The sequence below is a fragment of the Pomacea canaliculata genome, linkage group LG11, assembly GCF_003073045.1.
Source record: "Pomacea canaliculata isolate SZHN2017 linkage group LG11, ASM307304v1, whole genome shotgun sequence".
In the NCBI taxonomy this organism is placed as follows: domain Eukaryota; kingdom Metazoa; phylum Mollusca; class Gastropoda; order Architaenioglossa; family Ampullariidae; genus Pomacea; species Pomacea canaliculata.
Genome location: NC_037600.1, coordinates 7,087,441 through 7,108,698, shown reverse-complemented (window position 1 = coordinate 7,108,698; position 21,258 = coordinate 7,087,441). Strand labels below are relative to the sequence as shown.

Here is a 21,258-nt window from a genome sequence, read left to right as displayed (position 1 = left end):
CTTCCGGTCATTTTAATTACGTGATCTCTTCTTGTTTCTTTATTTTAGTGAATCTACATTCCTCTCTCTATCTCTCTTGTCAACAGTGTCAAAATGCAGCTTCAATAAATTGTTCAAAAGTGTTCACCCACCTGCATCTGTAAGAAGATCAGCCTGGTCATCAGTCACCGCCTGTAGGTAAACTTTGACCCTTCCACCACCTCCTCTGTGACCTCCTTTTTCGCGTGTGCCACTTTCATCCATCACCTGCAGTCTTATGTTGTTTCGAGACACACTCGTGAGGCTGACCTATAGCTGCACATCTCTGTTGATGAAGTACAGGGTATGACGTGAACACTTTACTAACATGGTGAGGCAGACGGCGTGATAACTGATGTGATGTGAATGTATAACCGTCACTTCAACAGTCACTGGTCTTTTGCGAAGGGAACATGGATGATATGTTATTCTCTTTCTAGGCGGACGGTACCCGCTCTGTCGTTCTAGACGCCGTGTATTACTCGCTCACAAGTAGGGGTAGCACAGAGGTGGGCAATTAATTTTCCCAAGGGGCCGGATGAGAAACTGGGATGGTTCTAGAGGGCCGGACTAATATAGTTAACTCAGTTTTACCCAATACTGTATACATAGTATATTGACTGGTGGGCGGCCAGCGGGCGGGCCGGTCAGAGACAGGAGGCGGGCCGGCGTTTGTCCAGGTCTGGGGTAGCATCATAAAACATCGGATGTGTATAGGTGAACTGCTGTCTGCCGAGACTAACGCTAAGCTTCTAGGAAACGTCTCCGCTGTTAGTCTTGGCGAGCCTAAACAATGAATGTGACTAAACCGAACGCTTTGTATACACAAACCTCTTTCTAGTATTTAACTGGAAAAAATTGTCTGCAACCAGTCCAGTTATACAAGTTCGTGCGTAAATGAATGATTACACAAGGGAGGAAACTACTGGAATCTTTAGAAATTGTTCTAGTATAGGTTACTTCCCTTCAACGTCTACTATATGGTTCATTTACTGTTTTTCAGCGCCAAGAAATATCAGCCACATCCACTTTCTTTTGTTGCTCTGAAAAGTTCATTAAAAGGTCACTTAAACCATGAGTTATGCCTAACTTTTCAGTACCTTCCCTTTTCACCCCACTAATCGTCTAACCTTTAAGCAATCTTATTGTTTTAATTTCAGTGTCATTTTCTACTTCGTTACTTTTTCGTTCCAGCACTGAAGATTTAATGTGTCCACATTTTAAAAATTATTTGCGATAATGTCTTGTAGCAGGAGCGATTTGGGGTTTAGTAAAAATTGTTTTTGTTTACTACTGGGTACCGTATCTATTTCTTGCGCTGTCTCTATTAATGAAGGTGATTGAACACTACTAGTAGTGGTTCTCCCAGCTTATTGACTGTGTTAGTTCTGTATGCAGAGAAACATCTCCCTTCCTTTAAATATGACTTAATACAAGTGACAGATATGTGTATTCAGTTGCTCAAGACCTAGCAGTCAAAACACGAACACTCGCCACCATTTATACTAGACTGCTACACAAAGTCCGCTTGACTGTGTTGTCTTTATCTCGGTCATGTGTGATCATTTGAGCAGCTCAGTATATGAAGTATCATGCTTCAAACAGGCAGCTTGTCTACACAGCTCACTCATGTCTTCCTATCACATGATGTGCGATGAACACTGATAATGTGGAACAAATGAGATGCAATAAACGACAACCCGACTCAAAACTGTGTCACGAGCAATTGCTCAACACTCACCTGCTGTGAGGCAAGCCTCTGTGCTGTCAAGACGAAGCAAACTTGAATTATAAGACAGACATAGTCACCTTGTTTGTAGCAGAAACCAAGATTCGAATATTTTCGCAAATTATCTACGCACTGCTGCTCTAGTTTCTGAGAAATCGCCTGTTCCACGGCGGCCATTGAGTGAGTGTGTAGAATCTATTTTTAGCTCGTTATCATGTCGAACTGTACAACATGTTCAGGACAGATATACAGCCACTCACATTGTCCGTTGCTATTAATACACAGAGACTACTTGCCTGCCTAATGCAGAGAATGTCAGTTTAAAGTATAAGGAATGATCGAATCACCAACCTTTTACACCTGTTTGTGTATTGTGGGTCCTGGCTTCAATATCCGTCTTCCCTCGGTGGATTTTTAGCTGCGATGTAGTGTGAGTTGTTTGTAGAGAACATATTTAGTATCTTCGGGTTCCTCACGCATGTCAGACCGACTCCATTCAACTCACAACTCCCACTAACGGTGTTTACAGTGTAACAAAGACAATGACATGGCAAGGTGTATTAGTCACAAAAGTAAAGGAACTAAAATTAGATACAAAGTTCGTTGTAAGGTGCAGCATTAAAAAAATATCAACAGTTAAAAATAGGATCAAATGAAAATAAAAGAAGTTATGGGCAAGTGAGATTTACATAAAACAACAAACAACCACCACCACCGGCAATTCATCTGAGGTAGAGCGGCTGCACTATCTATCTATCATGGACAGAAAAAATGAAGACACCAGCATACCCATGAAAAAGATAAAAGACTCTCAATAAACGACTGGTAAGATTGCTCGACTAGCTGAAAAACTGTTGAGCTTTCACAGATTATTATGAAAGACAAGTGTTCATAAACTCTGTTTTTGGTGTTTTCATCGCTTGCTCCTTGTCTTGTTTGGTTAACCACGTAGTAGACGACCAATCACTCTAAGACCTTCATGATGTTACATGTCAGAGCGACTAGTCATTAATTAAGTAGATGGTCTTTCTTTGAAACTAGTCAATCACTAATGACTAATCATTGCGGCACAGATATTTGCTGCATTTGGGGATGTTTCTGATGTTGACAGGAAACGAAGGAGGAATAATGCCATCAGCAATACAAATATGACAGCTCCTTGACCAAGACATGCATGATTGTAATATCAATCAACATGAAATAGAAATGCAATAGTCTCTGCACATGAGTATAAAAAATTAAGTATATCAACATAAGTACAAGTTTTTCAAACAATGTATGCTTGTTAAAAAATCATCAATTAAGTTACAATAGTTTCTTACACCAATTATGTTAATATGATGATAAAAGACTGAAAAAAATGAACAAAAAATAAAGATGTAAACAGAGATATGAAAATGAAACAGATGAGAAGTGTGGGGATATAATTCAGAAATTAGTCAGGAGAGACAATCACAAGTTGTGCCGTGCAGCGGGACATGAGGTGGAATCGCGAGTTGTAATAACCATGAGACTGCAGACAAACAACCACCTTTCTCTCCAGACCACGAATAAGATCTCCATCCGCCACCCACACCACATCCCTGCGGACCCTGACCACGTCCTCCATGTCATCATCCTTCATCACCCGCACTGGGATACCCGCTTCTCTCATCCCCGTCACCATACCCGACTCGTCATTGACTCGATTCACGTACAGCACCATCATGTCTCTCCACTGCAGTCCGGGGGGTGTTGTTTGGCCGTTAGGGGGCGCTGTAGATGTCATACAAATATTCAAATTTAGTTCTTTATTAAGTCAATGTCAGAAGATACAGGTAAACATAAACAACGATGTCAACTTACAAACACATGTCACGAACACACCGTCTTCTTCTCAACACTGTTTATCACCTACTTGTTTTTTTATCATGTTGTTTACTGTTTAGCTGTCAGAAGATGCTGTACTACACCATACCCACACCTACCCGGATTCTCAACTCGGAGACTGTGTAGGAAGCTGGCCACCTCACGACCGCACGTGACACAGTCACCTGACCAGGAACCTGAGTGACCCTGACCTCGGTGATACAGCTGTCTGACTGGCGGGCCGTCTGTGTGGTCGGGCACAACACGGTCGAGGTACCTCAGGACCCATTTGTCATTAATAAACTCATCCTGCTCGACTTCCCTGACGATGACAGGTGGAGAGCGGAGTGGTCTTCGTAACAATTTTTGTTGCCAGCGGGCGGGGGCATTGGCATGGAAAGAACTCGCCGCCCAAAGATGGAGATGAGGAACTCGTGTCAGCAGCTTGTCACAGAAATTTTTAAAGTTTCCTCCCCTGTTACAGATATAAAGTTAATCTATTTGACATACCTGTTATGCAAATTACATCAATCGTCTTACTTATCCATTATCACACCACAGGTTGTACAACTTACACTTCATCAGCGATGACATGCAATGAACCTTCCGTTGCCGCCTGCGACAAGTCGTTGACGGCCTTCTCCACGTCTTCAGCAAGTTTCATATCAAACTGCAGGAGGTGAAGCTGGTCGGGTAGCACCTGCATGTTCAGCGTGTTGAGCGACTGCAGCAACAGGTAGTACAGCATGATGCACGATGCACGACTGTCCCGCCAGGTGCTCACAATGTGGACCTTGTGTTTCAAGTCTCAGCCATTCTGTACCCATCATCAGCAGCATCACGGTTTTACCTGTGCCGGGTGGTCCGGTCGCAAATAGTCTGGAAGGCGGATGACAGAGAAGGTCAACCTGTTCCGGGAAGAGTGTTATGAGAGCTGTGTAAAACTCTCCTGTCAACCACACGGCCTGACCCAGGGTCTGGACACTCAGACGAGGGGCAAAAGCAGATGGTACAGTCACTGTTGTCGCTGGACCACAAAACCTGGTACACAAACATTTAAGTATATAAGGATTCGGTTTGGGACAAACTACTCTTTATATTAAGTTTATTGAATTTTTGCTCATATACGTTGTTTCCTGCATTCCGTAATTATACACAATATTTCAAAATAACTCCATCGAAATTCGTGTAAAGAGTTTGTTGTTTGGATATCTGTACTTTCTCCAAGCTGAACAGTATATGTTACAACTAAAACACAAGTTTTACTACTTGGTGCTCTCTTAGTATGTACTATACACAATATATGTTACCGAGCTACTAATGTCTTGTACACTTCATTGGTCATGTGACTGTCAGGTCCTACTCCAGCCACACGTCGCTGCCACCAGTCGCCGAGTTCCCTCACCACGTGACTGTTGACGTTCCACGGTGTCCAGCGGTCAGACAGGTGATCAGAGCACAGACACAGACCAGGTATGGCGGCGGGATCTTCTATTCCCAACCACCGACACAGATCCTGTAACAGAATAATACCAGTGTATGTGTGAGATGCTGGAGAAGAAGGATGCAATGGCTTTGTCATCCTTCTCAAGAACACTTCTAAGAACTTAAAAAAAAGTTTACAAAAAAATTTACATTCAAAGACTGCGATAATGGTATTATTGCACTGTTATTTAAGAAACAATGACAAAGATTATTACCTGTGTGAGCTTTGAGTCCTCAGAGACAGCCTGTCGTACCTGACAAGTCGTGAGGTTAGGGACAGCGATCGTCTTAGTGATTCTCAGACCAGGAGCGATGTCGGACACCAGGTGAGACAACATGGCCTCCGCCTTGTCCAGCTGTGTCATGGCTTCTTTCAGTTTCTTCCTAATGTTCTTGTCTATGTCCTGCTGTTTCATGCTCAGATCCTTCAAGTTGTCGCCAAAGGCCTTCACTTCGCAGATGACCAACCCGTAATGTCGGTGAATAAGAAGAACATCAAAGTCTCCCTGGACGGGTGGCATGGCCAACCCATTGTACCCAGGTGTACCAAAGTACGGAAGCTTGATTATTCCAAATAAAACTTCCTTTGTTTTCTCGGACCATTTTTGAAGACAGAAGAGAACTCGCTGCACGGCTAAATCATCTCTTCTGTCACTGTCTTGAACTGTAGGAAACTGTCCATCCTGCCCTTTGTACGGCGGAAGGACGATGACATCCTGATCACCAACCCTCCCCTTGTTCATCGGCACGCGGTTGAAGTAGACAGGAGGCAGGAAGTAGGCGCGAGAGTCGAGATGAGGGAAGGCGGCCTCCACCCATTGTATCCAGAATGTCTGGGCTTGTGATACTGTTACCTGTATTGAAATCACCTTACAATAGAATCTAGACGATTATAGGTAATATTTACAGATGATGGACAATAGTAACATTAATAGAGCCGAGATAGCGCCTACCTGTACAGTAAATATTGCTGTTTAAACTATAAATATATGCAGAGGTAACAACAGGTTTACTTATAATATTTCTTTCCACACTAAAAATTCTGACATAGTTTATCGTATATACAAGACATTTCGTGGGTTTGTAGTGCAAGCTGCTATAACAGTTCCAATTCTTAGGATACAAATTTGTCATCCCACACCTCCTATTAGAGAAGATGCCATTGATTGTTATCAGCCACAGCCTCATAATCTTACCTGTTGAGAACCGCTCATGGTTATTAACAATAGTTTTCTTTGTAGAGGACCGGAGTGATGTAAACAGCATCCGCTGTCTCTGCTTTTCTCAGGTTAAGAAGCCGATCTCTTTACTGAAATAAAACATCTTTGTTGACATGTTTTACCTTTGACAAACAGTTCGCCAACCAGTCTGTTACCAACACTTACATGACTAAAGTCACACACTGGCAACACAAAGCAGATATCTACTTACATCGGCAACTGTCTCTTAAAGAAGTTCACATCCCTAGAACTAAGGACAGACTACTGCTTTTGTTAACAATCAGACAACCACAAGAAACACTAAACGGTAACGGTTCTTTGACAAATACCAAGCAGGACTATCATATCTTTTGTTTAAAAAATAGAAAAACAATTGATATAGCTAAAAAAGGGGGGAGAAACTAGAACTTGACATTCTGGTAAAAATGTAATTATCCGCTTCCTTACTACAAGCTGGAAAGTGAACAATTAAGTCGACATTTGTTTATCTATCGTTTGTAAAAAAAACCAAAAAAGAAAAAACCTACACAAACAAAAACAGAGCAAAACAAAACGAAACAAAAGCCAAATAAAAAAATAAAACAAAAACAAAAACAGACCAGAACAAAAAACAAAACAAAAACAAAAACAGAACAAAAAACAGAACAAAAAACAAAACAAAAAACAGAACAAAAAACAAAACAAAAAACAAAACAAAAAACAAAACAAAAAACAAAACAAAAAACAAAACAAAAAACAAAACCACACAAAATCAGAGCAAAGCAAACACTTACTTGAACTCAGTAACGTGAAAGCATTCGTACAATTCCCTCCGTGTGTTAGGAATGGACTAAACAGAACTGAGGATACCGGCCTGGCTGCTCTGTCACAAGCAAATGACAACAGAAGTGGATAACGATGATGTTTGGCTGGTGATCAGATCTGGTTTAAACCAGTTTAAGCACGTGACGTCATACACACAGGAAAGCTCACGCACGTATTTACATATATGCACATACATATACTTGTAAAAGCACACACTCAAAAAACACACACACATGCAAGACAAGCGCACACTGGGATGTGTGGGAGAAAATCAGTCGCTGATCATAATGGATGTTCTGGTTGTGACCTTTGACCTCATTTCCTAAACAGCAATCAATGTTGAGAGAACCTAAGACCTGATGTCACTGACCTCTGCTCTGTTAAGAGGTTCACATCCGGGTGCAGCCTCTGAAAGCTTTATCATGATAGACCTGCTGATGACATCTGATTGTGCCTCGTCTGTCTGTGGCGACTGAAATACTTGTGAATCTTATTAATGTTGACAGCCTGCATTGTGTCACATCCGCTGTGGCGACATCTGTGGTTTCTCTACACTGTGGGGACCTTTACATGTCTGTCAGGATGAACTTGACTGTACTGATTCTATTGAATTATATATATACACAAATGTAGATATGTTTGTATTTATGACTCTATTGATGTATGTTTAGAGACATGTTTATTTTCCTGCACATTGATATAGCTGGAGTGTACTCCTCAGTATATTATGTTAATTTTGTGATGCATGTGAATATATATATTTAATTTGCAGATAGTGTTGTTTATGTGAGTGTGTGTATAATTGAGTCTGCTATAAAGAAAATAAAATTCAGTAGATACACTTTATCAATTTTTATTTTTTTGAAATACAGAGTAGAGGATAACATAATAAAAGCTGTCTGCAACTCATATTTTTTACAGAGATCCAAGAACACTCACACAGACATTTAAAAAGTAATATAACAATGGAAGATGCAGCTTTATTTATTGTAGAGGACAATTATCTAGCAGCTGTATAGGGAAACAAGGGCTAGAACCACACATCAGTTAACAATCCCATTACATGGTACTGCCTTCCATGTCAATCAAACCCAAGCAAAATCACATTTCGGATTTGCAAGTAATTACAATTTTATCACACATGATAAAGTTCAAACACTGGAAGACAGTTTACATTCAGAAGTATATACTCATGGTATAAAAGCTATCTTGAAGCAAAGCGATACATCCTCCTTTATTAACTGAGATGTTGTAGAATTGTTGATATCTACTTCCTTTTTCGACTGTCTGATAAAACAACACACAAGTGAGGATGGATATACAAAATATATGAGGCCATGAGACATAACATGTTGATCACAAGTAGATGACACACATGTACTGTAGTCTTTTTCTGAAAAGATGATACAAACAATGGTGGGTAAGGTCTACATGTCCACTGTGTAAATTAAAACATACAATCAGTAAACCACGTGTTATGGGCGCTAACTCCAATGAAACCATAAGAAAACCGCTACAGGTAACAGGTGTGCGAGTGAGATTCATGTCCAGGTGGCTGTTCTAAGGGGAGACAATCACAAGTTGTGACGTGCACCTGGACAGGACGTGCAGTCGGGTGAAAACAACACCTGTAGACTCTAGAAAGACGACGACTTTTCTCTCCAGACCACGCACAAACTCGCCATTGACCACCCACAGCACGTTGCTGCGGGCCGTGGCGATGTTCTCGATGTCGTCATCATTGACGACCCTCACTGGGATGCCCGCTGCCTTCAACGACTTGGCGATGACAGGCTTGTAGATGACTTCCCCGTGGTACAACACCAACACATCTCTCCACTGCAGGCAGGGTGGTGTTGCGCCGCCGCTGGTGGAGGTGGCTGTTGCAGATTTCTTTGGAGTGTTCTCTGGAAACATTCAAAATTGTTTCTTTATTTCATCAGATGTCGAAGACGCTGTCCAGATGGACTAAAATGGGAGACACAAGTCACAAACAAACTTTACAGGACTGTTTCTCGACTGTTATTTTCACACCGTTAATTAACTGTTCAGGTATCAACTGACGAGTACCTACCCCGAGCACCAACGTTGAGACTACGGAGGAAGCTGGCCACCTCGAGACCGCACGTGACACAGTTGACAGGCGAGACACGACGAGAGTGACCCTGACCTCGGTGAAACAGTCGTCTGACTGGCGGGCCGTCTGTGTGGTCGCACACACCTCGGTCGCTGTACCCGTGGACATAACGGTCAGTGATGAACCCGTCCTTCTCCACTTCCCTGATGACGGCCGGAGGAGAGCGGAGGGGTCTGGTGAAATATTCCACCTGCCACCCGGCGGGTGCGTAGGCATGGAAACAACTCGCCGCCCAAAGATGGAGACGAGGAACTCGTGTCAGAAGCTTGTCACAGAAAGTCTTGAATTCGCCTCCTCTGATATAAACATGTTTGAGAAGAAGATACGGTGTTACAATGTCTACTGTCACTCACGTGTGGTTTTGTTTGTCAACAATGTAGTCAACTAATTCCGTCTTTTGTTACAGGTGTAGCAGGACTAATCTATTTTTTCTTTAGGTGACAAGGATAAACAACACTTACATTTATTATCATCTGATAATAATTATCACCCGCTATACTCTCACTTCACCTGAGAAATAATACAAACAGCCACCCTGTTACCTGGGATCACCGCGCATTGAGCGCATCTTTGTGATGTGGATACTAGCGCGCTACAAAACTACATCATCATCATCATCATCATCATCATCATCATCATCAATCATAACATCACAACTTACGCTTCATCAGCGATGACATACACCGACCCTCCTCTCGCTGCCTGTGTCAAGTCGTTGACGGCCTTCTCTACATCCTCATCTTGTGTCTGATCGAACTCATACTGCAGGATGTGGAGCTGACCAGGTGTTGTTCCTCCTGCCACCTGCTTGTTCAAGGTGTTCAGCGACTGCAGCAGCAGGTGGTACAGCATGATGCACGAGGCGCGACTGTCAGCAAACGAACTGACAATGTAGACATCGTGTCCACATCTCAGCCACTCTGTGCCCATCAGCAGCAGCACCACGGTCTTACCTGTGCCAGGTGGACCGGCCACGAATACTCGGAGAGGAGCTGTGTTCAGCAGGTCGACTTGTTCAGGGAAGAGTGTTATGAGAGCTGTGTAGCACTCACCTGTCCACGACACGGCCTGACCCAGGGTCTTGACACACAGACGGGGGGAGGATGTGCAAAGGATGGTCACTGTCGTCGCCGGACCACAGAATCTGGTACAAACATATCAGTAGATGATAATGTAGTCAGTGTCAAACTGTCGCATGTCATGTGATGAGAATAGTCACCTCTGCACACCTGGCACACCTTACCCTCATTGCTGTGTCACCAACACCTGACTGCTCACCGTGCTACTAATGTCTTGTACACGTGACAGGTCATGTGACTGTCAGGCCCAGTCTCAGCCACTCGTCGCTGCCACCAGTTCTCCATTTCCCTCAGAACATCGCTACTGACATCACCTGGTGTTGTGTGGTCAGACATTTGGTCAGAGCAGAGACAGAGACCAGTGATGGCGGATAGGTCTGTTGTTCCCAGACACCGACACATGTCCTGTAAAAGAACAGCGCCATCTACAGTCGATGTTCTAGGCAGGCTCATGTCCATTCACAATGTCTGTCAGTGTGAAGACCTTGTTAATGTCGACTTGCCGACGGCCAGAGTGCGATAGAGAGTGGTCAAGAAATAGTTGTTGATAGGTATGTCTAGGAAATGAAATAAACAAAGATTGTAGACTAAGAGAAGGGTCATTACCTGTGCGAAATTGAAGTCTCCTGAGACAGCCTGTTGTACCTGATGAGCTGTGAGGTTAGGGACGGCGATCGTCTTAGAGATTCTCAGACCAGGAGCGATGTCGGACACCAGGTGAGACAACATGGCCTCCGCCTTGTCCAGCTGTGTAATGGCGTCTTTCAGTTTCTTCCTAATGTTCTTGTCTATGTCCTGCTGTTTCATGCTCAGATCCTTCAAGTTGTCGCCAAAGGCCTTCACCTCGCAGATGACCAGCCCGTACTGTCGGTGAATAAGAAGAACATCAAAGTCTCCCTCTTTTCGCTTCCGGGACAGAGGAGAAGGAAGGGTATCAGGTCGGGGTAGGTGTTTAGCCGCAGCAGCGTAACAAGGTTCCCCCAGGTACTGTCCGAACTGAAGCTGACTGATTCCAACCAAAACCTCTTTGGTCTTCTCTGACAACTTCTGAAGACTAAAGAGAACTCGCTGCATGGCTGCATCGTTTCTGATGTCACTGTCCTGAACAGGAGCAGGCTGTGGGATGGAATCCTGAGCAGGAGATGGAACTGTCTTCAGATGGTTTGAAGTTTTTTCGTCGACGTTTGATGATGTATTTATTTCGGATGAACTCAGTAAATCCCCTAAATTTTCTTCTAATCCCATTAACTTAACGGGCGGCTTAGGCGTTGATTGAAGGACCAGAACATTCTGACCAGCAGCCGACTGTCTAGTCATCGGCACGCGGTTGAAGTAGACAGGAGGCAGGAAGTAGGCGCGAGAGTCGAGATCAGGGAAGGCGGCCTCAACCCATTGTATCCAGAATTGCTCAGCTTCTGATGATAATGCTCCCTGCAATAAAACTAGATGATTAAAAAAAACCCATAGATATGGATATTGGTTGACAGTGACTGAGTGACTTGAGACTATATATTATTAGTTATTGCTGTCAGTAATGCTATATCAATCTTTCACTACACAGAAGATTACCAAAGTTAATTAAGCAGCAGAAGGAGGAACACAGACATATCCTCTGCTTTGTCTGATAAATGATGACATTATTGTGGCTACAAAATTGAGCATAAAGCCTGATATCACTCCACCCTCCTGTTATCAGTATTTATCATGTTCTCCCTCTCTGTCTCACCTGTGGTGAAGGTAGCGACGGATGACCAGCCATGGCTGCCAGGTGTCTCCCTTGTACATGCCCAAGTCTGTCAGAGACAGTGTCTGACTTCTGCTTGTTTTCTCGAGTGGTAACTCAATCTGTCCTCCACCCATACAAGGAAAACACAAAAATTTTGTAAACTCACCTCAGGCGAGCTCACCCAGTGCTGTGTATCCTGTATCCTGTATCCTGCAGAGGACTAAAGTGTTTCGTTTAAGGACATTGTAGGGTACATTTTCAAAAAACAAACCATTTCAAGCTAATGGCAAAATATTTTCTCTAAAATTTGGGAGAATTCCCCCTTTCCTCAGATATTACAAAGCTTACAATGCATAGAAAATGCTTGCACACACACTTGCGAAATAACATAAAGTCTTAGCTTTCCCAAAGGTTAACCGTTGCCATGAGGAATCATAATGTCTAAGTTGTTAACTTCATAATGATAATAATGTTTCTATTTGATGTTAACGGATATCGAAACAGAAGTGGAAATTCACTCATATTTGGAGGTGGGGATAACATCCTTCACTAAACTTTATTCCTTTATTAACAAAATATTTTACACTCTACTAAGCCTTTAACCTCTGAGTATTAAATGTTCTCAACATTTCAAAATTTTAATGTCAGAGTTTCTATGTCGTATCTAATCCAGTTACCATGTCATTTAATTGCTGAAGATTTCCAACATATGTGATCCATTCTCTACATATAGCAATAATTAGGAGTAAACTCAGCTGTTAGTGATTCTATTTATTAAAAAAAACTGACATAAAAGAAGAAAAACAGTGAAAGCAGAAAACATGAACACTAACCTCGTTGTGTGGGTGGCTCCATCCGTATATAGCTTGTTAAGGATAAAAAAACTAAGGGTGAAAAGGAGACAAGAGCTACCCAGCCTGTGATTCATCCTCACGAATGAGGACGATGTTCACGCTCCGTTCATCTGACTCATCTGTCTCGCACATTTTCTTCCTCATCCACAGTCTTGCCCTCAAATTGTCCTCGTTCCTTTTTCCCTCTTTCGCTCATAAACACACACACACAGACAGACACACAGACATATTAATTACAGGGTCTAAACCGTAGCTGAAAGAGGCGACCACAGTCAAGGATGTCTTCTGTCATATTTCTGTTCACCTTATGCAAGCCCTCTATGCTTCATCTGCTAGCTGACTCAGTTTGGTTTGTGAATGTTGCTGCCGATGAGAAAGGAGACTAAAGTCATCTGCAAAGTCGGTGTTGTTGTCTTAAGGCGTCTTGGAAATAATGTATTCTTTCACCACCAGAAAGATTGCTGGTGATAATATGCAACCCCAAGTTACTTTGCTGCCTGTGTTGACATCAGCAGTGCAAGTCCCTGGGTGTGATCGTGGTCCTTGTGGCCAGAGTAAATAACAGTTTCTCCTGATGTTAGTCTGGTCTGGCCACTTCCATTTCATCTGGTTCCGCCCAACCCGAGACCCTGATGTTGTATTTTATCATTTCTCCTGTCACGTGATCTGACTTGCCACTTTCATAGAGGGCTCTGATGGTCCAGGTCCTTATCCTGATTTATACCTTGGTTGTCAAAAGATGAGTCGGCAAGCTGTATTCCCTAAGGCTTCCACCAGCATGCGGCATAAGCTCTTCTAGAGAGAAATCTTCCCGACCTGCGGTATTGTTGCGGTTTCTGCAACAACCTTCATTTTACATAAGTGGGTTGTTAGCACAAAGTAAAGCCCCGACATGGAGCAATGCAAACACTTAAATACACCTTCATACGCACACCTTAGAGCAGTGGTTCTTAATCGGGGTTCGATCGAACCCTAGTGGTTCGGTGAGTCGGTCTCAGGGGTTCGGCGGAGCCTTTGCCACGGAGGTCAAGACACAACCGCGATTCGTGATGACACTAAAGAAGGGTTCGGTGAATGTGTGTATGAAACTTGTGGGTTCGGTACCTCAAACAAGGTGACATACTGACACATTACCACACACACACACCTGTAATAAGACAACTTTAATGTAAAATACATTCTCAACGGAATAGTTTATTTCACATGATAAGTGTGATGGTGACATTAGATGTTGTGAGAAGTAGATCCGAGTGATATTGATGTTGACACTGATACAAACGTAGGTAATCTCATGATAAACTGATAGTAGAAGCGGAGAAAAGCTAAAAGCAACTGTTAATGTGAAAAAAAGTTAGATACACAACTACAACGGTGGCAGGTGAGGTAATGTCAGTCATCGTCAGGTGCCTGGGGTCAGGGAAGATAATCATAAGTTGTGAGGTACAGCGGGACATGAGGTCACGTCGGGAAGAGGTGGAGATTTGCAGTCCATGGCCAACAAATATACTGGTCTCAAAATCAATGTCTTTCATACACACGACGACTTTTCTCTCCAGACCACGAACACGATCTCCACACACCACCCACACCACGTCACTGCTGGCAGTGGCCACGTCCTCGATGTCCTCATCCTTCATCACCCGCACTGGGATACCCGCTTCTTGCAGTCCCTTCACCAGACCCGAGTTATTAGTATGCTTAATAGTATTGTTATTCCAGTTTAACACCAGCACGTCTCTCCACTGTAGACTGGGTGGTGTTGTGCCGCCGCTTTTGGAGTTGACTGTTGTCGATGTTGTTGTACAACTCCCTGTCAACATTCACAGTTTGTTTGTTCTGTAAATTACGGTCACACATACAGCGAACACACTAACAGACACATCGATATAACACAGGAATTTGCGGGATGGCCTCAGGAAGGCAAAGAAAAGGTAAAAGGTCACCAACTAACTCTCTGGCTCATGGACTTTTTAACAAATAGACAACAGAGAGTTGTTGTTAATGGTCTTCTCTCTGATCCTGTACTTACCTTACATGTTCCCCTCAAGGGTGTTCCTCGTGGGCCCGGCTGCTCGTGCCGTGGGTGAACATTTCTCCCTTACCTGGCCCTTTCGTCTATATTCTTTTTCTAATCAAACATCTCCCTGTCCTAATACAGTTTTATCCTTCCTCTCTTCTGTCTACATTGGTCTTTCAGTTTCCCATTATGCTTTTCTTTTGAAGTCATTTTTTGTCTGTGGCTTTCTTTAGGCCTCTGTGTTTGCATGCCGACCCGTGTCGTGGAAGGATGGGATCCTGGAGGTTGAGGTCCCTCATTGGTTGCGGCCCATCATACCAACACACCTCTTTGGCCTGGACTTCTCATAGACGGGACTTCTCCCAAGCGGCTAGTCGTGTATTGTCCTAGCTTTGCTAGAAGGCTGTGGCCGGGGTCATCTGGTCTTTATACTCAAAAGTCTAGAGTATATTCCTTGTGTATCCCTGGTGTGACCCTGCTGGAAATGCCCTAATTCAGGGATGCCCAAACTACGGCCCGCGACGCGGTGCCATCCGGCCCGCGAAACTTCTGCCCACAGTGTAGGAAATCGGCATGTTAGTAATAATAATAAAAAAAAGACCGAAAAGAAAGACCGAAAAAAAAAACGAAAACAAAGGAAGAAGTATTTATCCCCACGTAGGGGCGTCTCTCAATCTTTTTTTCGATGGACGAACATTTCGATTCAGTGCTCCGACTTGGTGTCTCTACGATGAGGCCGGACATTCAGAAGTTGGTTTCGGGAAAACAACTTCAAATATCCCATTAATTACCACATAATTAATGGTAAGTACAATTTGTTTCTAATAAAAATGGTATCTGCTCCATTTTTTTTTCTTTTTTCTATTTTTACGGTGAGGCGGCCCGTGACACGCGTGTCATAAATGTATATGGCCCGCAGGCCGAAAAAGGTTTGGCATCACTGCCCTAAGTGGTACCACTCGGTCGCATCCTTTTGTTGGACTCCGTGGTGGGTTGCAGCATAAGGAACGAATAAAGTTGTAGTGTGTTGTATAAACAACGACTCATAAAGAGATGACATAACATGACAGACACACGTCACTAACACACTGTCTTCTTCACAAGACTGTTTCTTACCTGTTTGTTAGTCATCACACATGTAAGTGACCCACACCTACCTGTAGCACCAACACCAAGACTGTGTAGGAAGCTGGCCACCTCACGACCACACGTGACACAGTTATCTGGCAAGCGACCTGTGTGACCCTGACCTCGGTGATACAGCTGTCTGACTGGCGGGCCGTCTGTGTGGTCGGGCACAACACGGTCGCTGTACCGGTGGATACGGTTGTGTCTAGCGATCGACTCGTCCTGCTCGACTTCCCTGACAACGGTCGGTGGAGAGCGGAGGGGTCTGGTTAACGATTCCACTTGCCAGCCGGCGGGTGCGTGTCCATGGTAACAACTTGCCGCCCAGAGATGGAGACGAGGAACTTGTGTCAGCAGCTTGTCACAGAATAACGGAAAGGAAGTCTTCCTGTATATAGGACAGTAACAGAGGATGTTGTTACACGTGTTACACTGTGTACTGTCACTAATATGCGTGTTTATGTTTGTGTATTGTGTGTGTCGTCGTCAACTAATGACCTTTTAAAGTAATGATTCCACAAAAATAAATCAATCTTCATTGTCTGTACCAGGAATAGAGGAGAGACATTTTTTTTGCTCAGAAAAATTATGTATACATTTAAACATAACATAGGGCCACCATCTGTGTATTGAACAAGTTTTTGCATTGTTTATAAGGATCTCATTAGTGTATACAGAGAATATGATGGGGGAAAGCACACATCCATCAGGGGTACCTGTGAGAATCAAGTGAAAGCTGCAAAATGATAGTTTGCTGCACCAACTGTGTAACAGCCGGTGTAATACACTAACACTACGTTCGCATTACAACACCTCCATCAAGCGTCACAACCATTGAGTAAGTATTCCCTGTTAAACACCTGGTGGTTATTCTGTCATGAAAGCGAGCGCCCTTTATCTTTCAGTCGATAATTACATCATACACTTGACAACTCACCTGTCAGTACCTTCTACTTCATCAGCGATGACATACAACGACCCTCCGCTCGCCGCCTGTGACAAGTCGTTGATGGCCTTCTCAATGTCTTTATCGTCATAAAGATCATACTCCAGGAGGTGAGGCTGACCGGGTGACACACCTGCTGACTGTTGTGTCTTTACTGTCTGCAGCAACAGGTGATACAGCATGCTGCTCGCTGGACGACTCCACCACCAGGTACTGACAACGTAGACGTCGTGACCACACCGCAGCCACTGTATGGCCATCAGCAGCAGCACCACAGTTTTACCTGTACCGGGCGGTCCGGTGACAAAGAGTGTGGGAGGCGCCGTGTGTAGCAGGTGAAGTTGCTCCGGGAAGAGTGTTATTACAGCAGTATAGCACTCTCCTGTCCACCACACGGCCTGACCCAGGGTCTTGACACTCACACGTGGAGGACATGTACATGGCACAGTCACTGTTGTCGCCGGACCGCAGAACCTGATTAACAGGTAGCAATCAATTCATTCAGATTTTGTGCGCAATTGGTAACATTTTAAAAAGATGCTTTTTACAGCCATTGAGATATAGTAAACTAATTTATATAATTTGCCTTTCAGCGTTGCTGTTCAAATAACTCCAGGGCTTTATCTCTACATATCAAGATCCACATCTATAATACCAATGTAAAGTCAGTTCTTCTGTATGGATCTGAGACATGGCGGGTGACAAATGCCATCACCAACAAGATACAGACATTCATCAACAGATGTCTGCGCTGCATCCTCAACATCAGATGGCCTGAGATCTCCAATATAGACCTGTGGGAGAGAGCCAACCAAAACCCTGCCAGCCAAGACATCAAGAAGCGGAAGTGGGGCTGGACTGGTCACACCTTACGAAAGCCAACCGACAATTTAACAAGACAAGCTCTAGGCTGGAACCCACAGGGGAGGCGCAAGGTTGGGAGACTCAAACAGACGTGGAGGAGATCAGTCCACAGAGAGAGACAGAGACAACTGTCATGACATGGTCCAACTTGAAAGGGACGCCCAGAACTGGGTCCGATGGCTGGGTTGTGTTGTAGTTGTAGTTCACTGGTGGGGGGGGGATTAAGAACAAGAAGAAAAACAAGTTCCATGAACTTAAAAAAATTCGTTTCTTTAGTTAAGGTAAGGTATACTTCTGCAGTTTGCTCTACGTGTCAGGGTTAGAGGTTACTGTCCTTGACACTGTGTTGTAAGAGTGGGCCTCACACCCCATGACAAGTCCTTATACCACGTGCCCTGTGTGGTGGAGGTAGACTGGTGATAGTGGACTTGATGACCAAGACTTGAGTTTTCAAAGTCTCTCTGGACCTCATGCATGTAGTGCAAGAGTTTGGTGACGAAGTCTGGATTGTGGGTCCATCACAATGTTAATTTGCTGGTTTGCACTCTACAGGAGTCACGACTGGTCAACCACCTTCATTGTTCACATCTCTAAATAACTACAATCCATCATGCATCACAATTCGAGTCCAGTCATCACCAATCCCTACATGTAGCCACACGTCCCTGTATTATCACATCCCCCTACACTTCTACTACTCACCTGGCCACCAGAGTCTTGTACACAGCATCAGTCATGTGACTGTCAGGTCCAGCCCCAGCCACACGTCGTTGCCACCAGTGTCCGAGTTCCCTCATCACGTGACTACTGATGTCACACGGGGTCTTGGGGTCAGACAACTGATCACAACACAGACACAGACCTGGGATGTCGGCGAGGTCTGTTGTTCCCAGACACAGACACAGGTCCTGTCAAACATTCAGGTGATCAAAGAAAATGAATTAAAACACAGTCGCTCTTCTCTTGACTAATGGAGTGAGAAGGAATATATTAACTTTTTATTTCAATGTTTCTAAGAGTAACCCTCACACTTTAGTGGAGACGAGAGAGATCTTACCTGTGTTAGCTGTTTGTGACAAGACAGAGCCTGCTTCACTTGATCAGCCTTTAGGTTAGGGACTGCAATGACCTTAGTGATGCGCAGTCCAGGTGTAATATCGGACACCAGGTGTGACAACATGGCCGCCGCCTTGTCCAGTTGTGTAGCAGCCTCTTTCAGCTTGTCTCTTATTTTATCCTCTATTACCTGAGGCGACATATTGAGTGCATGCACGTTGTCACCAAATGCTTTCACCTCACAGACCACAAAGCCATAATGGCGGTGAATAAGAAGCACATCAAAGTCTCCCTGTTTCCAGTTTGGTGGCAGGGTGGAAGGAAGGGTAGCGGGTAGGGCCAACTGAGCAGCCGCAGCAGCGTAACAAGGTTCACCCAGGTACTCACCGAACTGTAGATTACTCATTGCAAACAACACTTCTCCCTTCTGTTCAGCCATCTCCTTCAGACAGAAGAGAACCCGCTGCATGGCTGCATCATCTCGGACATCACTGTCCTGAACACGAGGAGGCTGAGGGAGACAAGTCTGAACAGCGGCAGACTGACCGGCCTGTCCAGATGCTGACTGGAGGACCAGAACATCCTGGGCAGCAATGGACTGTCTGACCATCGGCACCCGTTTGAAGTAGACAGGAGGCAGGAAGTAGGCGCGTGAGTTGAGATCAGGGAATGATGCCTCAACCCACTGGAGCCAGAATGTCTGGGCCTGGTCTGGCAGTGTTCCCTGTACAACAATAAGAACATAGACTTGCTGTAAGAACACATATTCCGCTTAAATAATCCTTTTGATGACTTATTAATAGCACAAATAAATTACCACAGGAACATCGCACTTGTGCCTCCTACACGAGTCGAGCGACTCACACAGGGAGGGTAAAGTAACTGAACATCGGATGGTTGTCTGTGTTGTCGGAATGTTCACCTGCTATTATCTCCCCAACACATCTGTAAAGGGGGACAACCACAGCGTATGTGGCACTACTGCTGTTAGTGTGGTTAGTGAGACTGTTTGTACTTTGTACCTTTATGTTATTTCTTTCGTGCTTCTTTCTTTGCTGTTAACTCAAGTCGTGAAACCACAAACCTGAGCGCCAGTCTTGTGACTGATGAGCCTGACTGCTGTGTGGATCTGCGAGGGATGACCAGTGATGACGACAACCTTCATACCTGGTACAGGTGAGGGCTTAGAGTCCAGCATGACACGAGCGCCCGAGCTTTTCTCTACCTCCCAAAGTGGTCTCGTCGTTGCTAGGAAACAAAGCAAGTTTGTCAATCAGTCGTCTTCTCACCTTTATCAGCAGGTGTTGTGCTGGTGTTCATACCGCCAAGTCTCGTTGTCTCTCATGGGATTCTCCTAGCATGGCTAAACAGAAGTTGTCTCCCTCTCATATTCTTCTTTAACTGATATTTTTTGACTGTTTTTGTGCTGCTATACGTCTGTCATGATTCACCTCACAGGTACCCGTTGGAGCAGTGTACCTACCCGTGTCAGCAAGAAGAGTAGCCTGTCCATCAGTCACGGCGTGTAGGTAAACGTTGACAACCCTCCCAGAAGGTCGTCCACAACTGCCACCCTTCCCTCGGCTCTTTGTCTAGAATTAGAAATTTAGTGTACACAAAATTAATTATTAATTATTTCCGCTGGTATACAACTACCCACGTAACTGGGTGGTCCGCCATTTAGTTTCTACAGATGGTATCAGTAGTCAAACTCATTTGTGACAGTTCTCACCTGCTGTGAAGCAGACGGCTGACCACGTGACATAACTGACTAGTAGTCTCCCCTGACAGACTGAAGTCTCTCTGCTGTCCTTGTAAGGGGAGGAAACTCATCAAAGCGCTAGTCACTGGCTGAAACAGAAACAACAAAACATAACATCAAACACTTACAAGTGTGACTATGTAGATACGTGGTATCGTAGTTATTACAAGATGTCTGTGCCGTGCTTTAGTGTCTTTGCAGGCTCCTGTCCTCACTTTTTCTCTCAACTTCTCGTCAATGACGTCACATGTTGCCCTGGGAGACGACTTGCCCTCGCTTCATAACGACCCCTGAATGGACTACACTAACCCATCTTTCTGTCGTCTTTCGGCAGTTTATTGACGACTGGTGTGACGACCACACCACACAAACCGTCCGTCACACTTCAGCGACTGTCGTCTCTCACTGATGCTCGGCTTGTGTGCACTTGGCCTCCCACACTCAATAATGTAAGACTCCAGACGACAGACGATTTTCGGGAAGTGACCTCTGACCTGATGTAACTATTGCCGCAACTTTCGAGAGGTTTCGTGTGGATGCAGTCCCTGACCTCTCGAGATTGTCAAACATGGTGACAACGGCGTT

General features: G+C 44.3%; 4 protein-coding genes across 9 annotated transcripts in view; all 4 read right to left on the bottom strand.

Annotated features, from left to right (window-relative positions):
• Positions 1-21,106, bottom strand: part of LOC112575255 — a 28,274-nt gene extending 7,168 nt beyond the window's left edge. The window contains exons 1-6 of one of the 4 annotated variants that reach the window (XM_025256977.1): positions 20,889-21,106; positions 20,644-20,762; positions 20,395-20,503; positions 19,996-20,159; positions 18,913-19,635; positions 18,558-18,763 (exon numbers count right to left, since the gene is read on the bottom strand). In XM_025256977.1, coding sequence (XP_025112762.1) covers positions 18,558-18,763; positions 18,913-19,635; positions 19,996-20,159; positions 20,395-20,503; positions 20,644-20,676 — 1,235 coding nt within the window. In that variant the 5' untranslated portion in view covers positions 20,677-20,762; positions 20,889-21,106. Of the gene's footprint in view, positions 1-131; positions 305-1,759; positions 2,026-2,098; positions 3,502-18,557; positions 18,764-18,912; positions 19,636-19,995; positions 20,160-20,394; positions 20,504-20,643; positions 20,763-20,888 lie in introns of those variants that run through there. The other 3 variants (XM_025256975.1, XM_025256976.1, XM_025256974.1) reach the window with 3 other exon arrangements.
• Positions 3,582-7,179, bottom strand: LOC112575256. 3 transcript variants are annotated; one of them, XM_025256980.1, is made up of 6 exons: positions 7,074-7,179; positions 6,277-6,389; positions 5,296-5,934; positions 4,927-5,111; positions 4,171-4,636; positions 3,582-4,070 (listed from the first exon to the last, which is right to left on the bottom strand). In XM_025256980.1, exons 2-5 carry the CDS (start codon positions 6,292-6,294, stop codon positions 4,261-4,263), a joined length of 1,218 nt encoding a protein of 405 aa, XP_025112765.1. In that variant the 5' UTR covers positions 6,295-6,389; positions 7,074-7,179; the 3' UTR covers positions 3,582-4,070; positions 4,171-4,260. The 3 variants fall into 3 exon arrangements, with proteins under 3 accessions (XP_025112765.1, XP_025112764.1, XP_025112763.1); XM_025256979.1 differs by having other exon boundaries at positions 3,583-4,092; positions 4,906-5,111; XM_025256978.1 differs by having other exon boundaries at positions 3,586-4,070; positions 4,906-5,111.
• LOC112575254 lies at positions 8,071-12,235 on the bottom strand. Its single transcript, XM_025256973.1, has 6 exons — positions 12,047-12,235; positions 10,927-11,751; positions 10,520-10,725; positions 9,903-10,385; positions 9,179-9,537; positions 8,071-9,011 (listed from the first exon to the last, which is right to left on the bottom strand). Exons 1-6 carry the CDS (start codon positions 12,077-12,079, stop codon positions 8,665-8,667), a joined length of 2,253 nt encoding a protein of 750 aa, XP_025112758.1. The 5' UTR covers positions 12,080-12,235; the 3' UTR covers positions 8,071-8,664.
• LOC112575257 lies at positions 14,075-17,328 on the bottom strand. The gene is made up of 3 exons (XM_025256981.1): positions 16,983-17,328; positions 16,075-16,433; positions 14,075-14,710 (listed from the first exon to the last, which is right to left on the bottom strand). Exons 1-3 carry the CDS (start codon positions 17,249-17,251, stop codon positions 14,223-14,225), a joined length of 1,116 nt encoding a protein of 371 aa, XP_025112766.1. The 5' UTR covers positions 17,252-17,328; the 3' UTR covers positions 14,075-14,222.
• Positions 21,107-21,258: the final 152 nt, after the last annotated feature.

Coding starts and splice junctions, on each gene's coding strand:
- LOC112575256 (XM_025256979.1), bottom strand. Junction 5,112..5,295: donor AGGACTCAAAGCTCACACAG/GTAATAATCTTT, acceptor ATTCTGTTACAG/GATCTGTGTCGGTGGTTGGG. Junction 4,637..4,905: donor TACAAGACATTAGTAGCTCG/GTAACATATATT, acceptor TTTGTGTACCAG/GTTTTGTGGTCCAGCGACAA.
- LOC112575254 (XM_025256973.1), bottom strand. CDS start 12,079: ATGGCTGGTCATCCGTCGCTACCTTCACCACAG. Junction 9,538..9,902: donor TATGTCATCGCTGATGAAGC/GTAAGTTGTGAT, acceptor TGTTTATATCAG/AGGAGGCGAATTCAAGACTT. Junction 9,012..9,178: donor TCTCAACGTTGGTGCTCGGG/GTAGGTACTCGT, acceptor GAATGTTTCCAG/AGAACACTCCAAAGAAATCT.
- LOC112575257 (XM_025256981.1), bottom strand. CDS start 17,251: ATGGCCATACAGTGGCTGCGGTGTGGTCACGACGTCTACGTTGTCAGT. Junction 16,434..16,982: donor GAAGTAGAAGGTACTGACAG/GTGAGTTGTCAA, acceptor TCCTATATACAG/GAAGACTTCCTTTCCGTTAT. Junction 14,711..16,074: donor TCTTGGTGTTGGTGCTACAG/GTAGGTGTGGGT, acceptor GAATGTTGACAG/GGAGTTGTACAACAACATCG.